The 20,865-nt window shown below is 43.4% G+C and overlaps 1 protein-coding gene across 6 annotated transcripts in view; it reads right to left on the bottom strand.

The window, feature by feature from the left end:
* Nucleotides 1–20,865, bottom strand: part of PALM2AKAP2 (PALM2 and AKAP2 fusion) — a 356,481-nt gene that overhangs the window by 59,552 nt on the left and 276,064 nt on the right. The window contains exon 1 of one of the 6 annotated variants that reach the window (XM_056848164.1): nt 18,676–18,810. The exons of the other annotated variants lie outside the window; for them this stretch is intronic. Within the exon in view, the coding sequence (XP_056704142.1) occupies nt 18,676–18,735 (60 nt within the window). The 5' untranslated portion in view covers nt 18,736–18,810. Of the gene's footprint in view, nt 1–18,675; nt 18,811–20,865 lie in introns of those variants that run through there. 6 annotated transcript variants of the gene reach the window in all.

Below are 20,865 nucleotides of genomic sequence, written 5' to 3'. Positions count from 1 at the left end.
TGCCACAGTTGCTGGCGAAACGTCAGGAAAGAAAATTCCAAGACCACGGTTACACAGCCCGGATAACCTACAAGAACCAATGTACACTGTCTTCTTCAAACACCTGCTTCATTATATTGTCGAAGGCTTTTACGGGCAGAGTTCATTGGTTCTTGTAGGTTATCCAGGCTGTGTAACCATGGTCTTGGTATTTTCTTTCCTGACGTTTCACCAGCAGCTGTGGCAGGCATCTTCAGTGTCTCTCAGTGTCTTTCAGTGTCAAGTGTGTAGGAAGAGTAATATATAGTCAGAAAGGGGTTGGATTGAGCTGAATCATTGTCCTGCAAAAAGTATCAAAGGTAATGTGCTAATCATTGTCCTGTAAGTATCAAGATAATGTGCTGAGGGTGTGGTATGTTAATATGGAACCATTGTATCCTGAAGTGATCTGTTAATGTGTGAAATCCAAAGCTAATCTGCATGGCTATTGTTGACTGTAGTCTTTGTTAGTCTGGAGGTTTTCAGGACAGGAAACCAAGCCTTATTCATTCTTAAACTCTCTTCTTTTCTGTTAAAAGTTGTGCTGATGTTTATGAATTTCAATGGCTTCTCTGTGCAATCTGACAAAATAGTTGGTAGAATTGTCCAGTCTTTCAGTGTCTTGGAATAAGGCCCCTGTGTCCTGTTTGTGTCAGTCCATGTTCAGCCACTGCTGATTTCTCAGGTTGGCCAAGTCTGCAGTATCTTTCACGTTCTTTTATCCTTGTTTGTATGCTGCGTTTTGTGGTCCCGATGTAATCTTCTCCACAGCTGCAAGGTATACGATATACTCCTGCAGAGGTGAGGGGGTCTCTTTTGTCTTTTGCTGATCGTAGCATCTGTTGTATTTTCTTGGTGGGTTTAAACACTGTTTGTAAGTTATATTTTTTCAAAAGTTTCTCCATCTTGCTTCATTCCTTGACATTTAGGTGCAGCCTCATTATTCCACACTGGAATCTAAAAGCCATGCAGATGATAGATGACAGGCAGATAAGCTGTGCTTCTTTGACTTGAGCCTTGCTTTAAATTACATTTGTAAGCAGTCAACTGCCTAATTACCTGTGCAAAATACAATAGCTTCTAGGGAAATATTGCTTTAAAATTAGACAAAAAGTTGATTTTCTTCTTTCAGTTTATCAATGCTCCATACGTTATTAACACAAGTATACATTGGAAGGACAGATAGTAAAAGCACTGGGTTGGATCCTGTTAAAAAGATCTGCACATGCAGGGGGAGCATTCCCCTCAAGATCGCTTCTCATGTTACCCCATAGAGGTGTTCCAACACCTGCTAGTTGGGCTAACTTTCCAGTGTGGTGTAGTGGTTCAGAACAGTGGTTTGGAGCGGTGGACTCTGATCTGGAGAACTGGGTTTGATTCCCACTCCTCCACATGAAGTTTGCTCACAGGGTGTCTGTTGTGGGGAGGGGAAGATGATTGTAGCCGGTTTGATTCTCCCTTGAGTGGTAGAGAAAGTCAGCATATAAACACCAATTCCTCCTCCTCTTCTTCTTGTGATCAGGCAGCCAATTAATCGATGGGCTGTTTGGCTGTTTGCAACTTGTTCATATCATGTGTGTTCACAGGAACGGGCTACTTGCTGTCATCAGAAGGATGAGAGATCATCTGGGATTTGGCTTCTGATTTTCTAATAGGGAAATTTTGCTTTCTACCCAGCAAAAAAAACAACAAAAAAAACCAGAAGAAGCTCCTAGCTGGAAGTGTGGTTCTGCTGATCTCTCATTCTGGAAATTTTGCAGCCCCCTAGACTTGCTGAAATGCAGCAAATTTAGTGGAAGGGGAGGGCTGATCAGAAGACCAGCTGATTTCCTCCTGTTTCACTTTGTCTGCTTGGGCCTCAGAGAATAAGGAAGTAATGGAATGCTCTTCTCCCTTTTGCAATGGGGAGCTCAAAAACACTGTTTCTGACCCCGCTCATCTTGGAGGGGATGAGAGAAAGGAGCTCTTTCACATCTCCCTTTCGCAACGCAGAGGTTAGAACCATTGCATCTGACCCTGCCCATCTTTCTCCTCTCCATTTTGTAGCTTTGTGCAGCTATTTTGCTGAAGGGTGGTGGTGGTGGTGGATCTCCCAATCAGATGTGAGGCGACTTCTGATCAACAGGCAGTCACAAACTTGCTTGGCAGCTGTTTGAGCTGCCGGAGACAATCCAAAAATATTCCGGATCAGCTCACAGTCTAAGTGTGAGCATCGCATTCAACTGCCAAAAAGGTTAGCCGAGAATTTTGCAGAACCCCTACCTAGGAGCAGCACTTATAGTGAAATTTCACTTCTGTGCACAGAATTTAAATAGGATTCAACCATTTAAAAAAAAAAAAAAACTTCACTGCATTGATTTGCAAGGGTTCAGACTGGCTCAGTGAATGGTTGGTTTTGCAGATGCAGACATTTGTCATCTCAGATGACCTTAATTTGGGGACTCAGGAATGTGCTTGCTTCCTCCTCATCCTTCACGCACAGCTCCCCTTTCAACTTCCATTTTAGACCTGACCATCAACTTGCAGGCTATACAAATTAGCAGCCAGATTTGGAACTTTATTTCAAAATGGTCTGGGGGAATAGCACAAGCCATAATTTGATTTGCATATCACAGCAAACTATGTTTTGCATGAAACTGTACACTCAAAGTTAAGCCATACCTGACAAGGATCCAGGGAGCATGCAGGACTATGGCTCTCCTCCTGGACCTTGACTTTGGGGATTGTCTTAACTGACCCAAAGCCTAACACATCTTAAAGACCAACTAATTTATTTTGGCAAAATAATTCATAGGCAATAACCTTCTTGCATCTCGGCAACAAAACTTCAATAAATGTGCTCTTTTTTATAGTGCCACAAGTCACTGCTGGCTGCCTGCCTGCCTGCCACAGACTAAAATAGCCACTTCTCTGAAATTTACCCATGTGGTTAAGCACACATCCAAGATGATACAAGTTGCTCTGGACACCACATGTTACTTTTTCCTGTGCCTGCAGGAAATAACAGTCAAGTGTGCAGTTTTCCCTGACATTCTCTGCTTTTCATGAAGCATAAACCTGCAGGGTTTAAAACTGCATTAAATCTTCTCTTCATAGTTAAAGCATTCGGATGATTTGGCTGGATTCTTCTTGGAAGAATCAAGAATCTTGCTACCACTACATTAGATATGCAAAATAAAAGTCATGCACAGAGACACAATATAATTAACCATACAGTGTGATTTGTAGTTTGGAAACAGGGTTTTTTATTGCTATCCTGGCTAACAACGCTTTGAAGACAATCAGGGATAAAACCCTTAAAAAAAAACCTTTAATTTATCTCTGTTTTTACTTAAACTCAAAAGTTGTATTAAAATGCCATTTATAACTAGCAAATTGAGCTGTAAGTCTTTAAAGTGGTGGTTGCTCTATAGAATATTAATGTACAATATATAATACCTTACTGAAGAGTAATTTGCAGGGATAATCCTGCAGGTCACAACTATACAATTAAAAATATTCAGATGTAGAAATAATTTCTGTAACTACCTCCACCTTCAAGATGGGTTACTATATACCCACTACACACACATACACACCAGGGTTCCTACTAATCCTTTTGAGGTAGCAATCTATGATTTTACTTTCAGATGGCTACATATCACAAAATTTCATCCTTCAAGTACTGTTGGCAGAAGTGTGTACCTGCACTGCCCTGGGCACAACAGCTGCTGCTTTGGAGTTCAGTAGCCTCCCTTGCTTGAGTGATATTAGCAAAATATTCTGCAATACTGGAGGACATTCACAGCACTATGGAGTGAGGCAGGAAAGATAGCAAAGATAGTATAAAATGTTTCTCTCTTCCTAAGTTTTAATTTTAAAGTATTTAGATAACTGTTTTATTTATTTGCTTTAAATGGTTATATCCCACCTTTCCACAATGCCCAAGGTGACTTGTAAAATATAAAACATACACAATTACAAAATGTTGTTTAAATTAAAATGTATCAAGCTAAAACATAGTCTTTACCAGCTAGTTACTTCTGCTAAAAGCGTGTCGAAATAGCTTAATCATTATTTTCTGTATTATGAATATTATGGTTAATGAACAATTAATAAATGTTGAAGAACATTTATTACACAGTGTGTGCCTATGTGTTGGGGGGAATGGGATAACATTCCTTCTGTTACAGTTCCCTCCTTGGTGTAGCCTACACTTTCCCATTCTGTCCCAAACAATTTGGCCTCTTTTCCCACCATTCAGCTATCGCTGTCCTGTCTAGGCTCCAACTATTTCTCTGTTTCCTGTCACCCACCACCAGTTCCTTTACTTCTTCCCTTCAACAATACATGCTCTTTCCCTTTTCCCTGAAAACTGGAGCATTCCTACCCCATTTTAATCTATTCATCTACCAGAAGAAAATCTAAGTAGCATAATTTGCATTGCTGTGATATGAAATACATCCCCAAGAACGTTCCCCGGGTTTTCAAACAATTGCTACCATACTTTAAACATTATTAATGGATATAAACAGCAGCTTTTATTGCATGGAAAATTAGCCACAACTGGATACACAGAATTGTGTGTACCCAATCACTGCAAATAGCAGGAATCTGGGGCTTTACAAAAAATACACAGAAGCATCCTGGTAATTTCCTTTGATATTTCAAGGGACCAATTACGGCTAAATATTTCCTAAGCCAAAAAGTGTGCATGCGTCTTGAGGGAGGGGTGTGATCCCAAACTGCTTCCTCTTTCATTCCATCATTTTTATCCTTCTTAATTGAGGCTACAATGCTATCAAAAGCCAGCCATCATGTAACAGGGTGTATATGTACATGAACATACACATATTTATACTTCGGAGTTATAGTTGCTGGCAATTACACACCTGCCTGTGACACTGATGTAACTTTGTTACAGCATAACATCATATTGTGTACTGGTAATTGTTAGCATGCCCATTTTAACAAAAAAAAAAAAAACTGCTCAGGAAATGTTTTAGATCAGTTTCAAGCAAGTCCTGTGTGGGTTTCAGGGACACCCTGATTAAAAGAAAAACACCATTCCCTTCCCTTGGATGGTAAAAAAAATAATTAGGCATCCTTTGTGATGTGCACGTCAATGGCAGCAGATTAGTAGAAGTTGGCAAAACCTGGTTGTCAGTGTATTCTGTTGTTTGATGATGCATATCGGCTTATTCGTATTTCATACAAGGGCTGATTCAGAAATGCTGTTGTTCCTCAACCTCATGATTCTTGAACATGTCTACAATCATGTTGGGGGGACATAGTGGGTAAATCTGAAATACTAAAGTACACTGGTACATCGGTTCTTGTATACTGGTACATGTTTGCTGTAATCATGCACTGATATTTGGAGTCACTTATCTGAAGAAATCACATTTGTCAGCGTACCCCAGGTTCACCTGTGTGCCTCTACCATTTTTCTTCCACATAACGGCTCTGGGCTTGCATGCCTCACCTTTGTCCTGTGCATCTATGATAACAAGGGGGAAAGGACTGAGTTCTCACATACTCATTCTTCTGGCAAGCATCAAAAAGGACTGGCAGAAATTATTTTATTGTAACATACACGGGGCCCAGGCTAGCCTGATAATGTCAGATCTCAGAAGCTAAGCAGGGTCGGCCATGGTTAGTATTTGGATGACTTCCAAGAATACCAGGGTCACTTCGCAGAGGCAGGCAATGGCAAACCACCTCTGAACATCTCTTGCCTTGAACACCCTATGGGGTCACCATAAGCCAGGTTAGACTTGGTGGCAAAAAATAAAAATAAATGCATGGGAGAGAGATATATGTTAAGAGAATATTACAAACTGCCAGAAGTTGCTGGAGACTGCATGGACATTGTGGGAGAAGCAGAAGGAACATGGGAGCCCCATAGCATCCCCCCAACAAAACTAAGAATCAGAAGGAAGAGTGGGCAGTTACCCAGCATTGATCTCTGGAATAATACAGAACTGTACCTCACTCCTTTGGTTTTCACTGTGGTCATGTTGGCAAAAATCTGTAGTGGCTCATCCTGGACCTGGATGTCCTGTGAGTGATACAGCCCCATCCAGTCACCAGACTCAAAACGTGGAAGGCTTTGTAGCAATGGCTGGGCCCCTGGTGTTTCCTGGTGTTCACAAAATGCCCACCAATAAGGGTGTAACCATTCTGCATTATTTCTGAATGGTATTTTCCTTCTTCAAAGGCTATATACTTCTTATGTTTGGATTTGTACAGATGATGGGTAATTCCCCACAGGACACTTTGGCTGTGGGCCTCTGGCCTGGTATGTTCAAGAGGGTATTTGTTTCAAGGGAATAAGGCTGTATGAAAACTGAATGGTTCATGAGGGCACTTTTTATACAGGGAACAGAACTCAATGTCTGTGAAAAAAAATTAGGCAATTAAAAAAATTATTAATCGTCTGTAGTTTGCATTACTCTTTCTTTTATTACATTGTTTTATGATTCTATAATCTGCCTTGAGTCTCAGTTGAAAAAGGTGGCTATGAAGTAAATAAAAGAATTGTCAACCTTGAACTCTTTTGTCTCACTGATAGACCATCCCTGACAGTCAGAGTTACTCAGTATTTGCTTATCAAGGATGTTGTTTCATCCGTGAGACGGCGCTGGACATATGAGCAGCAGTTCACCCATTCCTGGTATTCAACAACTTTGGCCTTCCAAGCATACACATCAAAGTCATGGCCACCATGCTCTAGTACAGGTTCACTTCCCTCAGCATCCTCAGGGCTAATCTGAATGTGGTCAAGTGCTGCATACTGATCAACTATGACTACAGGTGCCAGGCTTTGGGGGGGGGGGGTGGAGACAGTTGCACCAGTCTCATGCCAGCATGCGATGCCACATCTGGTGAAAAACGTGAAGCTATGTTGTCATGAAATGTCATGACATTGGGGATGATGCTCTATGATTCGCCAGAACTCTATAGTTAAACCCTAGTGATGCTGGCTTGGTGTTACCCCCCCCCCCCATTTGCTCCTTATTTTCCTTCCACTGGCAGGCAACAGGGAGGATGCCAGGAGATCTCTTTCCATAGTGAACATAAGAACATAAAAAAAGCCATGCTGGATCAGACCAAGGCCCATCAAGTCCAGCAGCCTGTTCATACAATGGCCAACCAGGTGCCTCTAAAAAGCCCACAAAAAAGACGACTGCAGCAGCATTATCCTGCCTGTGTTCCACAGCACCTAATATGACAGGCACCAGTCTAATATAATAGGCATGCTGCTCTGATCCTGGAGAGAATAGGTATGCATCATTACTAGCATCCATTTTAACTAGTAGCCATGAATAGCCCTCTCCTCCATGAACATGTCCACTCCCCTCTTAAAGCCTTCCAAGTTGGCAGCCATTACCACATCCTGGGGCAGGGAGTTCCACAGTTTAACTATGTGTTGTGTGAAGAAATACTTCCTTTTATCAGTTTTGAATCTCTCACCCTCCAGCTTCAGCAATGACCCCGCGTTCTAGTATTGAGAGGGAGAAAAGTGGGAAACATGGTATCCCTAACCATGACCCAGACTCCAAGATCCTCAAATTCTGTCACTAAACTTGTCTTCCTGTAACTTGTACCAGATGACACCAAAGGGACCCAAAGATTCTTCTGAATGATGGATTTGAGCAGTGATGACTCTACAGATGGATGAAAGCCAGCTCCCAAAGTAAATTCTTGCTTGGGCTACTAGAAATGCACTCAGGCAGGACATCAGCTACCACTATCACATAACTGTCCCAACATGAATGTACTATTTGGATGTGCCTGTTTTCTTGTTCCCTCTGGTGGCAAATAGGTGGACCTGTGGGACACCCCACTCCTGAAAGACTGGGCGTAGGAAAACTTCTTGGAGTTCCCATTCGTGGTTGGTCAGGAATTGTCTGCTGAGGGAGTCCGCCCAAGTGTTGTGCATTCCTGCTATATGTATAGCCTTCAACTGAATGTTGTGAGCGAGGGCCACCTGCCAAACCCTCTGTGCCTCCCGACAAAGTGGGATGGACCCTGTGCTCCCCTGTTTGTTGATGTAATACACCGAAGAGGTGCTGTCGGATTGGAGGAGAGTTCTGGACCCTCGAAGGATATCTGAAAAGGAGGTAAGTACGTAACGGACCGCCCGTAACTCCAACATATTGATATGCAGGGATGACTCCTTGCTATCCCATCTACCTTGTACTGACAGGCCCTCACAGTGGCCACCCCAGCCCTCCAAGGAGGCATCTGTCGTGAGGGTAAACTCAGGGCTCCAGTATCCAAAGGGTGCACCCTTGAGGAGATTACTTTCCGAGAGCCACCACTGCAAGGATCTTAGGACTCCCCTGGGGATGGAGAGTCTATGTAACTGGGAATGTCGGGAGTAGTCAAACGACTTGAGGAACCAGTTCTGGAGCCCCCTCATTTGCAGTCTGGCAAAGGGGGTGATAGCTGTCATTGAGGCCATGATACCTAGCAACCTCTGGATGGATATGACTGGTTGATGTCTACACCGCATGAAGTGTTGCACCATACGTCTGATCGCTGAAACACGTTCTGGGGGAAGGAAGGCTCTACCCTTGCTGGAGTCTAGTATTGCCCCTATAAGCTGGGCCATGAGGGAAGGTGTCAGTCTGGATTTCTTGAGGTTGACCATAAGACCCAGCTTGTCACATGTGGACAGTACTAGTTCCAAATGGGAGGACAGAGTATCTGGACTGTCGGCTGTGATTAGCCAGTCGTCTAGATACGGGAAGATGCAACACCCCTTGCTCCTGAAGTATGACATGATTATGGCCATGCATTTTGTGAAAACCCGAGGGGCTGTAGCGAGGCCGAGTGGGAGGACCGTGTAGTGAAAAACCTCCTCCCCATAACGGAACATCAAATACTTTCTGTGGGTTGGGTGTATAGACACATGAAAGTATGCGTCTTTGAGGTCTAAAACCGCAAACCAAGTATCTGGGGAAATGACCTCCATCACAGAAGGTAGTGAGACCATGCGGAACTTTGAAACCCGTAAATATTTATTAAGGACTCTCAGGTCAATAATAGGTCTGGAGCCCCCATCCTTTTTCTCCACCATGAAAATTCTGGAGAAGAAGCCAAAACAAGTAGGGGAGGCTTTTTGTACAGCGCCTTTCAGCAAGAGTTCTTGCAACTGGGGAGGCAAACTCTGGGAAGGGGTTGTCCTGGGCCAAACTAGTGGGAAAACAATTGGGTTGAGCTTTGAACTCCAGGCTGTAACCTTCAAGGATGACTCTGAGAACCCATGAGCCTGAACAAATGTAGCGCCAAGCTTCGGCAAATTTGGCTAGTCTCTCTAGAAAGGGGAACTCTCCTGGAGAGGCCAGGTCCGGTAGTCAGAACCTCTGATTAGGTGGTCGTTGGTCCTTACGCTGGGGGCTAGCCATGGGCCTTTGCTTATAGTTAGGCTTGCGTTGCCCTGAGTGACCAGGTTGTTGGTGGAATTTTCCTTGTGGAGGATACAGTTGGTACATCTGGTAGCGTTGGCTTCTGTAGAAGGAAGAACCGAAGCCTTGTTGGCGGGGTTGGAACCTCTCCCTTGGTGATGAGAAGGAGGGGGTGATGCCGAGTGATTTCACTGTCTGGCGACCTTTCTTTATATTGATCAAGAATTCTGTTGTGCCAGATGAAAATAGTGTCTCGCCTTCAAAAGGAAGGTCCTCAATTTGTGCTCTGGTATCCAAAGGCAAAGCGGTGGTACAGAGCCAGGAATGACATCTCAATGTGATGGCAGTTGCCATGGACCTGGCGGCAGACTCAGCAGCATGCTTGCCCACGCTAATTTCCTGTTTGGATAGGCGGGTTGCCTCTGCCTGAATCAGTTTCATGGCAGTCTTTGACTCCTAAGGCAGTAGCTCCAGGTGGGGGGTGGCTTTTTCCCAAAGGAAAAGTTGGTAACCACCCATTATCGTCTGGTAGTTGGCCACACGAAAACTTAATGCAGAGGAGGTGTACACCTTCCGTCCCAGCTGGTCTAGTCTCCTGCTTTCTTTATCTGAAGGAGTGGAGTGCTGGCCTTGCCCCTGTCTGGTCTGCATTTCCCCAGTGACTATGGATGATGGGGGGGGGGGGGATGGACCATCAGGAATTTTGCAGATTCTGACTTGACTCTATAGAGGTTCTCTACTTTCTTTGTAGAAGGTGGGGTGGAAGCTGGTTTTTTCCAGACTGACTTGGTGACTTCAGTGAGGCCCTCCAAGATTGGGAAGGCTGCGATGCCCGGAGAGTCAGGGTAAAGGCTTGTTATCCTTGGGCTTGTTATCTGAGGTGGTGATGTTAATGTCTAAAGCCTCTGCCATCCTGATCATCTGCTCAGTTCTGATTCTCAGATCCTCTGAGGGGGAGACTGCCTCGGTATCCCCTACCAGCTCATCAGGGGATGGTTCAGAAACACCTTCTGAGCTGTCTACAGAAGCATGCACCTCTGATTCATCGAGCTCCAACTCCAGTATAGGGCTTTGCTGAGTGAGAGGAGTAAAGGGTGAAGGCATTTGTGGGTTGGTAACCGCAAGTAGTCTGCCCTGCAGGTTGATCTACTTGAATCTGCAGAACTCGATCCAGTCCTTAACCAGCACCGGTGAAATGGATGGTTGAGTCACAGGGGCTGGATGTGGCTGAGGTAGTCTCTTCAGATCCGAAGGGGGTCGGATCCAAAGGCAGATGAGGTTCCTCCAAGGGATCCACCTCCACATCGGAGAAGCAGTGGAGCAGGAAGCCCGAATGGAATGAGGGTGTCCTCGGTACTGGGATCGGATCCGACTCGAGGACCGTCGGATCCAAGGTCATTAGAGCGGGCGTAGCCGGCTTGGAGCTTGGTTGGCTGGAACCGCTATGTTTCTCTCTGTGCTTCGACTTGCTCTTATGCTTCTTGGAGACATGAGTCGGATCCGACCGCGAGGCTGGATCCGACGGTCTCAGATCCGAGCTGGATCCGGGCATTGGGGAGATCGGAGCCAAGCGGTAGGGCTGTTGGAAAAAAAATTCGGTAAAGTTCGGCTTCGGCAAAATTCAGTCCTTTTAAATTCAGGACGTGCCAAAGTCCTAACTCCCCCGCTTCGGATCCGTGAAATTTCAGCGCGAGATCCGGAGTTTGGGGGGAAATTCGGGGGGGGGAAGAGCCCCCTGCGCGCCTTCAGGGAAGCCCCGTGAAGGCGCACGTGGGGGGGGGGGAAACAGATCTGAGCCTAAGAGCTGTTAGGCGCAGATCTGTTTAAAGGGCCCCCTGTGCGGCTTCAGGGAAGCCCCATGAAGGCGCACGCGGGGGGGGGGGGGTGAGCAGATCTGCGTCTAACAGCTGTTAGGCGCAGATCTGTTTAAAGGCCCCCCACGCACCTTCAGGGAAGCCCCGTGAAGGTACAGGGGGGGAGCCTGGAGAAGGGGTGGGGGTGGTAAGTAACTGACGGTTATGCTGCTGCGCCGAACCCCGAATTTTTACAAATTTATTTGCCGAACACCCCGAAGTTGGGGAATTCGGCTCCCCCATTTCCCGCCTTTTTTTGAATTCTGTTCGTCCCGAACTGGAAACCACCGAATCGGGGGAAATTCGGTGGTTTTTCGGTTCAGGACGAACCGAATCGATAGCCCTACCAAGCGGACTGATTGCGCGCCTTGCGGTGTCCTGGATCCAACGGAGGGGGCCATGAATGCCTTCTTCCACAGCTCTGCATTTAAGCGGTCAGCACGGGCGTTACGAGCCCTGGTAGAGAATTTTGGGCAGATATTGCAGGCTGACACGTTGTGCCCTTCTCACAAGCAGATTAAACACAGTTCGTGTTGGTCCATGTGCGGTATCTTTGTGGCACACTTAGGACAGAGCTTGAAGGGCGTTTTGGGAGCCATACCGGTTCTCAGCACACGGCCGAGGGGACTGAGGTGCAGAGAAATATCTTCCGTTCGGTGAAGGTTGGAATCGTAGACGGGGCTGGTCAGGGGTCCCTGAGCTGCAGCCTGAAAGAAACTCACGAAATCGAAAGTAGATCTGAATGCGATAGCGTTCTGAGGTCTGGCAAAAAAGCTCCGTTCTCAGCGGCGGCAAAGAAGGAACTGAAGAGGGAGGGGATGCCCCGCCCAGGAGCATGCGGTGGTTTCGGCGGGAAGCCGGCCCGCCTGCCAAGGGGAGGGGCATCCCCAATTAGAGGTCTGAGGCTAATAAAAGTTTCCGGTGGCAGGCCTGCAAGCAGGCGCAGTCCCACATGTGGGGCTGCACCGAAGACTGAAGATGAACTAGCTCTTCCCACTCCTGACCAAGCTATAATTCCCAGAGTTCCCTGGGGGAAAGGACTGGTTGTTAAGGCAGTTTATGTTTGTAGTCCGGCTAGACCCAAATAGTCCAATACTATACACTATTTACTGAATTACTTGAAATGAAAGACTACAGAACTCATTACTGTGGTAACTGAAGTAGTCACAATTCCAAGAAAAGCCAAGTTCTTTCCTTACAAAATACAGTGTGTTCCAATGATTTATATCTAGCAAAACCAATTATGTGAAATCCTTGGGCTTTAAATAAAACTCAGAAGAGAACAAAAAGCACTTCTTTATTTCCAACGCTCAATATTTTGTTCATTTTCTTTCATAAAAGCACACACAATATTGAACTCCTTAATTTCTGAGGGAGCAGCAATCCAGTATTACCAACTCTCCAGAAAACAACTGCTGATGACCTAAGGTGCCTGTAGTCCTAACAGTACAGAAAACCAGGTTATCAAGACATTTACATGCGAATGCAATTATGGGGTAAACAAGGGAACAATGACATCTCAACACCAGAGCACCAGACACAAACAACTTTTGGGGAGGAAGGAGGGGAAGTTACTCAGGAATGCTGTTTCCTGCAAATTAATATACAGTTGAAAAAGTCTCTCATGTAACAAAAATTACAACTACATATTTAGTATATTTTATATACACAAACTACTGGGAACATTAATTGAACAGCTGAATTTCCACATTAAAAACAAATAGTTTTGCAATACACCAGGTCTTTTAAAATTTGCGAAATGGAAACTCACACAGACTATCTGCGAATTCTCTTCAGAAAAGTGCTTAATATTTTTTCTTCCATCTTGTAATAAAATGTCTGTGACAGATCCAAGTCCGTTCCCTTTTCCAGTATCTACCAACCCCCTTTGTACCCTAGTGGTACAGGGGAGGGGCTGTGGCTCAATGGAAAAGCCTGTGCTTTCCATGCAGGAGATCCCAAGTTCAATCCCCAGCGTCTCCAGTTGAAAGGACCAGGCAGTAGGTGATGTGAGAGACCTCTACCTGAGACCCTAGAGAGCCAGAAACAACCAAGCAGAGCCCTTGGAACACTGGGAAGGATGCAGAGGAGCAGAGGGGAAAAGAGCCATTTACTGGAGATGTGAGTCAGATAGGGTTTAGAAGTTCCTTAAGCAGGGTAGGGATCTTGCTCTGTCTCCAGTCACTTGAGGTGAAAAGTGGACTGTTCAGTGTGGTGGCCTGGTGTGGCATGCACGCGTATATGGATCTTGTATATAGATGGGAAAGCTATTGGTGTAGGCTGAGGTCTGTGTTTTAAAAAAGCCATAGAGGTTGTCTGAAATGTTAAGAAACCTGAGGGGAACTTGGCAGTTCCTGGCTAAGGCTGCAATCCTGAAGAGTGGAAGCTCCCTAGGAGCTAGTGTGACCCCGTGCCGGTGTAAGTGCCCTTTTAATCCATGATAAGGGGCACTTACACCACCATGGGTGGCATCCATGCCGGCACCACGACACCACGCTGTGGCTTGGGTGCAGGCGCTGCCTCCTGGCAGCATCCCAGTGGCGCAAGTCCCCAGGCCGGCATCCTGGGAGGCATTCCTGGGGTGTTCTTGGGGGAGCTCCCTTTAGGCCGTTTCCTAACCCCTTTCACCCCAGGAACGCCCCTTCCTTTTTTGGTATCGTAGCCCCATTGAAGTCTATGGGGGCATTTTCCTATTTTTTTTTTACATTAGTTATTTCTTATCAGCAGCCGGGAAACCATTGAGGAGACGGCGTGGCAGAGCCACTCTTGGCCACCATTGTAACAGCTTCCCTTAGGAATGGGCTGTAACTCCAATATCCATATTTTGATCTTTTAAAAGTATGTATACACATTTCCATGGTATAAAGTTGGTTCCCCCCCGCCCCCAAGTAAATAAACCTTTTTCTTATTATGTTCAATCTCTGTTCTCCTCCTCCTTGGTATTAAGGGCAGAAAAGGTTATAAATCAGGTTTTTCAAGCGTCATCACTCTGAGGATAAAATCTAGGGGTGTGCATTGGATAAAGCCGAACTGAAAAAACCCGAAAAATATATTTGGGGGGGCATTTTTCAGTTTTAATTGGGGGGAAAAACAGCGGCAAATAAAGGGAGTTGAAAAGCGGATTCTCTAATAATGCCGAACATATTTGACATTATTTGGGGCCGCTTTAGTCCCGCTGCCATTTTTTAACCCACCCACCCCTCACTTACCTGCTGGCTGGGTCCACCAGCTCCGAAGTCCATGTGGACTCTGGAGCAGTCAGGCATGCTAAACTGAAGCCTTCAGTTCACTAGACTGAAGGCTTCAGTTTAGCTTACCCGCCGGCTCCAAAGTCCTGGACTTCAGAGCGGATGGTCACGCTAAACTGAAGACTTCAGTTTTGAATCGCCGCTGGCAGCGACACACAACTGAAGACCTGTGCTGCATATTTTTCAGGTGATCAGAGTGGATGGGTAGGTTTATATGGGAGTAGATGGTCCTTCGCCCTGACCTGGATGGCCCAGGCTATCCTGATCTCGTCAGATCTCAAAAGCTAAGCAGGGTCAGCTTTGGTTAGTATTTGGATGGGAGACCACCAAGAATACCAGGGTTGCTATACAGAGGAAGGCACTGGCAAAACCACCTCTGTTAGTCTCTTGCCATGAAAACCCCAAAAGGGGTCACCATAAGTCAGCTGCAACTTGAAGGCACTTTACACACACACAGGTGGTCCTTCATGCATGCTGGCCCCAATCTGTACAAAGTTCAACTGTGCTCGGAAATAAATTGAGAGCCAGTGTGGATGGGCCAAGACTGGAGTGATATGGGCCCTATGAGCTGCTCCAGTCTACATCCTAGCTGCAGCATTCTGTATCAGTTGAAATTTCTGGACACTTCTCACGGGCAGCCCTATGTAGAGCACACTGCAGTAATTTGAACTAGATGTAACCAGGGAATGCAATGGTCAGACCTTTTCTGCTCAGGAAAGACCGCAGCTGGCTAACCAGTTGATAAGCTAATAAGAGGTACTGCTGGCCATAGCTGCCACCAGCTTATCCAGCAGTAGGCCTTGGTCCAAGAGCACCCCCAGACTATGGGCCTGTTCCTTCAAGGAGAGTGCAACCCCATCCAGAATGGGTTAAACCACGGGTCACACCTTCTAGTCAGGAATAGCACTTCAGAATTATTTCAGAAGGCAGTACACTGTTCAGTGAAAGGAATAAATAAACTCTGTGCACATTAAACAGGGAAGGGAGGCAGAAGCCAGGCACCATCCATCATGTCTAGACCTAACTAAGAAGACTTCCATCCATTAATACTAGGAAGATTTACGGTTTCTTCGTGTATTCTCATACCCACAAACACATTCTGCTATAATACTGTGATCAAATAACCTGTACTCACATTCTTTCACATTATCTTATCTATTCTTCATATTTTGCATGAAATACCATTCCTACAGTAATCATATCTGCTATTGTCTGCACTTGGTTTTTTAATAGTTTAGTACATAAATGAGAAATATCAGAGGTTCTAGATGTTTAACTCCATGAAAAGGAAATCTACCAATGCTCAACTGAAAGAAAGAAAATAACTGAAAGAACTTTCCTGAACACAGCAGGAGAGAAGCAGAATCCATAAAGCCACATAACCATGTACAATAAGAAAATAGTTTTGGGAAGACACTGTCTAATCAGACTAGGCAATAATAATATGTTTAAATTGTTAATTAATGCCACTGCCACTGATATCTTGGGGTTTTTTTTCCAGTTCAGAGGAAGATACATCTTAAATGGGATTAGGAGGACATCATGGCTTTATGCAAGTGCTCTTGCATCAGAAAACATGTTATAGGGGTTTACTATTGAAAATAAAGTTAAATATTTAGGAATATGGTTATCAAATAATAATCTTAATTTATTCCAAGACAATTATGTGAACCAATGGCAACAGATAAAAAATGATTTGGTAAGTTGGGAAAAATTGCCATTATCACTGTGGGGAAGAATTTCAGTAGTTAAAATGATGATATTACCAAAAATGCTCTTTTTGTTTCAAAACCTCCCAATACTTAAGGGTGTACAGATATTTGATGTCTGGAAAAAAGATATTATGAGATTTCTCTGGGGTAAAGAAAGACACAGAATTGCATATAATAACTTAATTGAACAAAAAGATACGGGAGGATTTGGATTACCAGATTTGAAAATGTATTATCAAGCAGCATGCTTTACCTGGATTAAAAATTGGATTCTCTTAGAGAATCCGAAATTATTAGAACTAGAAGGTTTTAAGTTGAGATTTGGGTGGCATGCCTACCTGTGGTATGAAAAGGAGAAAGTAAACAAAGAATTTAATTCTCATATTATTAGAAAAAACTTATTACAAATATGGAATAAATACAAAGAAGTTTTTGAAAGTAAAACACCTGGCTGGATTAATCCTATAGAAGCATTTATGAGAAGAGGTGCACATTTAAATTTGGACTGTAACAACTATAGAGAAATAACGGAATATAAAGAGGGTACATGGATATTGAAAGCAAGAGAAGAAATTTTGATTAAAGATTGGTTTATGTATTACAAATTAAGAGATGTTTTTAATAAAGACAATAAGTTGGGTTTTAATCAAACCAAATCAAAACTTGAGATTATATTATCCAAGGGAAATAAAGGATTGATAGGTAGGGTTTACAAACTACTTATAGAAACAAATTTGGAACAAGAAAGGATTAAATTAGTGATGCTGAAATGGATGAGAGATTTAGGTTATAATATAGATTTGGAAATTTGGGAAAAGTTATGGAAAAAGGAATTTAAGTTTACAATTTCAAATGAAATAAGAGAAAATTTGTATAAAATGTTTTATAGATGGCATATAACCCCAGTACTACTAAGCAAAATGAAGAAGGACGATGAAGCTTTATGTTGGAAATGTGGTATGGAAATAGGTACATTTATGCATGTTTGGTGGTTTCGTAAAAAAATAAGGAGGTTTTGGAGATTAGTTTTGAAAAAAAACCAATAATTTGATTAAATTAAAAATTAAGAAAGACCCCGCCTTTTGTCTTTTGGGTATTCCAAAAAAAGACCTAGATAAAGGTGATAGAGTCATATGCCAATACAGTTTTGCTGCGGCAAGAATTATAATTGCTAAAAAATGGAAGCAAACAAATAAACCTTCAATCAAAGAGTGGCGAGAAAAACTATGGATGTATATGCGGATGGCCAAAATTACAGCATTTTTACAAGATAAAGATATGGAGGAATTTAAATGTATGTGGGCAAAGGCCACCACATATTGGGATAAAGTGGCAAAAACGGATTTTAAAAGTATAGTTAACGAATTATAGTACAATATGATTTCAAATATGATATGATAATAGAATTTTTTTGTTTCTGATATGTCGCAACACTCCATCGGAAGTCCATTGGTGGAGGGCACTGTGGGGGGGGGATGCGGTTTGGATTCAGGGCACGGTATGATTTATAGATAGATTTGAATATTGTATTAATGGAGAAACAGTGCGCTGAATCTGTAATTTTTATTTTTCTTAATTTTTGTACTTTGTATTTCTTTTTTTCTTTTTTTTTCTTTTTTCTTTTTTTGTGTGTGTTTATTATGAAAATAAAAAAAATTATAAAAAAAAAAGAAAAAAAAGAAAACATGTTATAGGAAAAAAACTGCAGGGGAAAAAAAAGCTAAGCATTTCCAGCTGATTGATGGAAAGCGGACAGAACACAATTTACCATCATAGAGAGTATCTAACATAACATTAACATATCCTGGGATACAGCTTCAGCACATCTTTCCATCTATATAATTTCATTTTTTAGTGTAAGCAAAGCCATTGTAGATTTTCGCTCTTGCTATAAAGACCTGCCTTTATCACCACTGTCGTAAAAAGAAAGAAAAGATACTTGAATGGAAGGAAGGTAACAGATATTTTACAATACTGGAAACTGCAATTTAATGATCTCCATTGCCACATTAGGTGTGTGTTTTTTTTACACAGGAAGTAAACACAGACATAAATAATTCTGAAACAAAGTATGCTATTCATATGTTTTCATACTAAAATAAATGTTTCTGGCCCCATAAATTTGGTATGTTTATTTTATAGAGCTAGCTAATCTTTCCATTGTGCAGGAAGCTACAGAAAGTCTGGTGCATTACCAAGTGGTATTTCTTGTTCCACAAAACGTAGGTTATCACTGTACTGACAAAATCACTGCAGAAACAAATGTTGTTTTCTTGGGGTATTGCTTATGAACATTTCTAGATGACCATTATACTGTGCAAAGGCACAGGCTTGTTATTTAACTGAGATAAAGAGACTGGCATTCACTCAGTAATTCTTACCAACCAAGGAAGGCAAACAAGGAGGAAAAACTAAATTTCAGATAGCACAAAGTAGATTATTCTCTTACCCTTAAATCTTGCTCCATTGACAGGCAGAGTACCTGCCATGGCGCTGTGTACCTGAACATCTTTGGCAACTTCGAAAGCTATAACAAATGGTAAAAGGCATACAGAATCTTTCAGCTTCTCAGACTGGTTTTCATTGGAACATTTTTTCATGAGAGAACTTTTAAAACTTACACTCCTCAAGGGTCTCTCATGTCTGAATTCGAGCTGCAGTAACAACCATTACATTTGGACCCAGAGGAACTGAATAAATCATTCACTAAGAGGCTTTCCTTCCTGGGAGGAGATTAGCTCAAACTCAATTAGCAAAAATAGGATGATAACCTCCCGAAGCTCCCACTTCTCCAACTGTGGCTCCGGTGATGGAATGTATGTCATTTATGACTCTGTATTAGAAGGGCTGGAAGCTCATTGCTCATTTCTAAAAATCTAGACGCAGCCTCCAGAAAAAGTTTGGGAGAGATACTGTCTTCTGCTGGGTCTCTAAAAACAAAAACTGAAAGCAGCTGTTGCAGAACAGGGCAGGTAGGGATTAGGGTTGCCACCAGCGGACGTTTTTGGGGCGGAGGCTGAGGAGGGAGGGCGGGGTTTGGGGAGGGGAGGGACTTCAATGCCATAGAGTCCAATTGCCAAAGAAGCCATTTTCTCCAGGGGAACTGATCTCTATTGGCTGGAGATCAGTTGTAATAGGAGATCTCCAGCTAGCACCTGCAGGTTAGCAACCCCTAGCTGGGATGATCACAGGATGGACCTCAGGAGGTGTCATATTCTTTTTAGCAACAAAGAATAGGCTTCAGTATCATGACTTTACTCCTCCCCACCCTCCTCTTTCCTCTCTTTAACCTTCCTGTACTAAACGTTCACCACTGTAAAGCATTGTATGTTGTATCCAGATCTCTCTCATGCACCCCCTTCTTTTTGACCCTGAGAAAGTTGATTCCCAGGGTAGCAGGACCCACATGAACCAACAGGCATGGCCATTAGGAGAGGACTGCACTGAGGTGGGGAAGAAGTCAAAATTGCTTCCTCATTCCCTCTTCCATCAGCATAGCTCTGTTGGTGGAAGAGGCAGTAAGGGCAACTATATTCCTTTCCCCCTCCTCAGCGTAGCCCCTTAATCTGTGTGGCTATTAGTTCATGTGGGTCCTGGCCACATCCCTGGTAATGAACTTTCCTGGGGTTTGATGGGACTGCTGGGAGGAAGGAAGACAGGAAAGATCTGTGACCACTGGCACCTCCTGCTGACAGATTGGTGAGAGGCGGACCCAGTAATGCAAAGTGATTAACATGAATCAGTTGCTTGCTGTAAACTAGCTTCAAGCTACGGCTACAAACTCTGATTATGAGGGAAACCCCATCTCTTTGCAGCATGCACAAGATTTAAAAAAATTATAGGTAGGTTGTTCCGAGAGGCTTATGGAGGGCTGCTCCATGCATGCATGCACAAAAAAGGGGTATTTATCACAAAATATATCTTTGGTTAAAAACAACTAAAAAATGACCCTATGCAGAGAAAACCACCCTGAATTGGATGGTATATACATATGCTGAAGTCTTAGAACACAAAGAGGACTTTTGGGACAGGACTTTCTAAAGATTTCTGTCTCTTGCTCCCACTTCCCCCAATTCTAGATATCCATAAAACCTTCTCCCTCATCTTTCCCTGCAGCTCTTGTTCAAGCTGCTTTTCTAGAATGTCACTAGACACTACTTAAAGAGACAGGAATACATTAGGATTCCAGGCTGGATTCGACAAGTTACCTTCGTAATGCAATAGGAAAGAGGCCACAGTACTCTAGGGCTCTCTCCCCTGAGATACTAACTACACCTGACTCTACTTATATGTATATCTTTGCAAGAACTTCGGTGTAAAAACTTGGCAAAAATGTGTGTCTTCCTAACAATTATCTACGAGACCTGCGATGAAGCATTTAGATAGATAGCAAGATGACACTCCAGAAGGCAATGACAAAACTTAGCTTGAGGTGCAGCCAAAAGCTTAAAGAAAATGCTTGATTTCTTTGCTACTAATGTCAGATGTAGAAGCATTTGCTTAATCCCTTGACGGTGTCTTCTGCTTTATTTGCTCTCTCTCATGATCAGGTATACAAAATTGGCTGGTGAAAGACAAAAGCGTAACAGCCATGGTGTAAGAGTTAATTGCTGACTAGCCTTCTTGTATTTCAAAGCAG

Source organism: Euleptes europaea, chromosome 4 (assembly GCF_029931775.1).
Source record: "Euleptes europaea isolate rEulEur1 chromosome 4, rEulEur1.hap1, whole genome shotgun sequence".
NCBI classification, from domain to species: domain Eukaryota; kingdom Metazoa; phylum Chordata; class Lepidosauria; order Squamata; family Sphaerodactylidae; genus Euleptes; species Euleptes europaea.
Note: the sequence above shows the minus strand (reverse complement) of the source record. Positions and strands in the feature narration are given on the sequence as shown.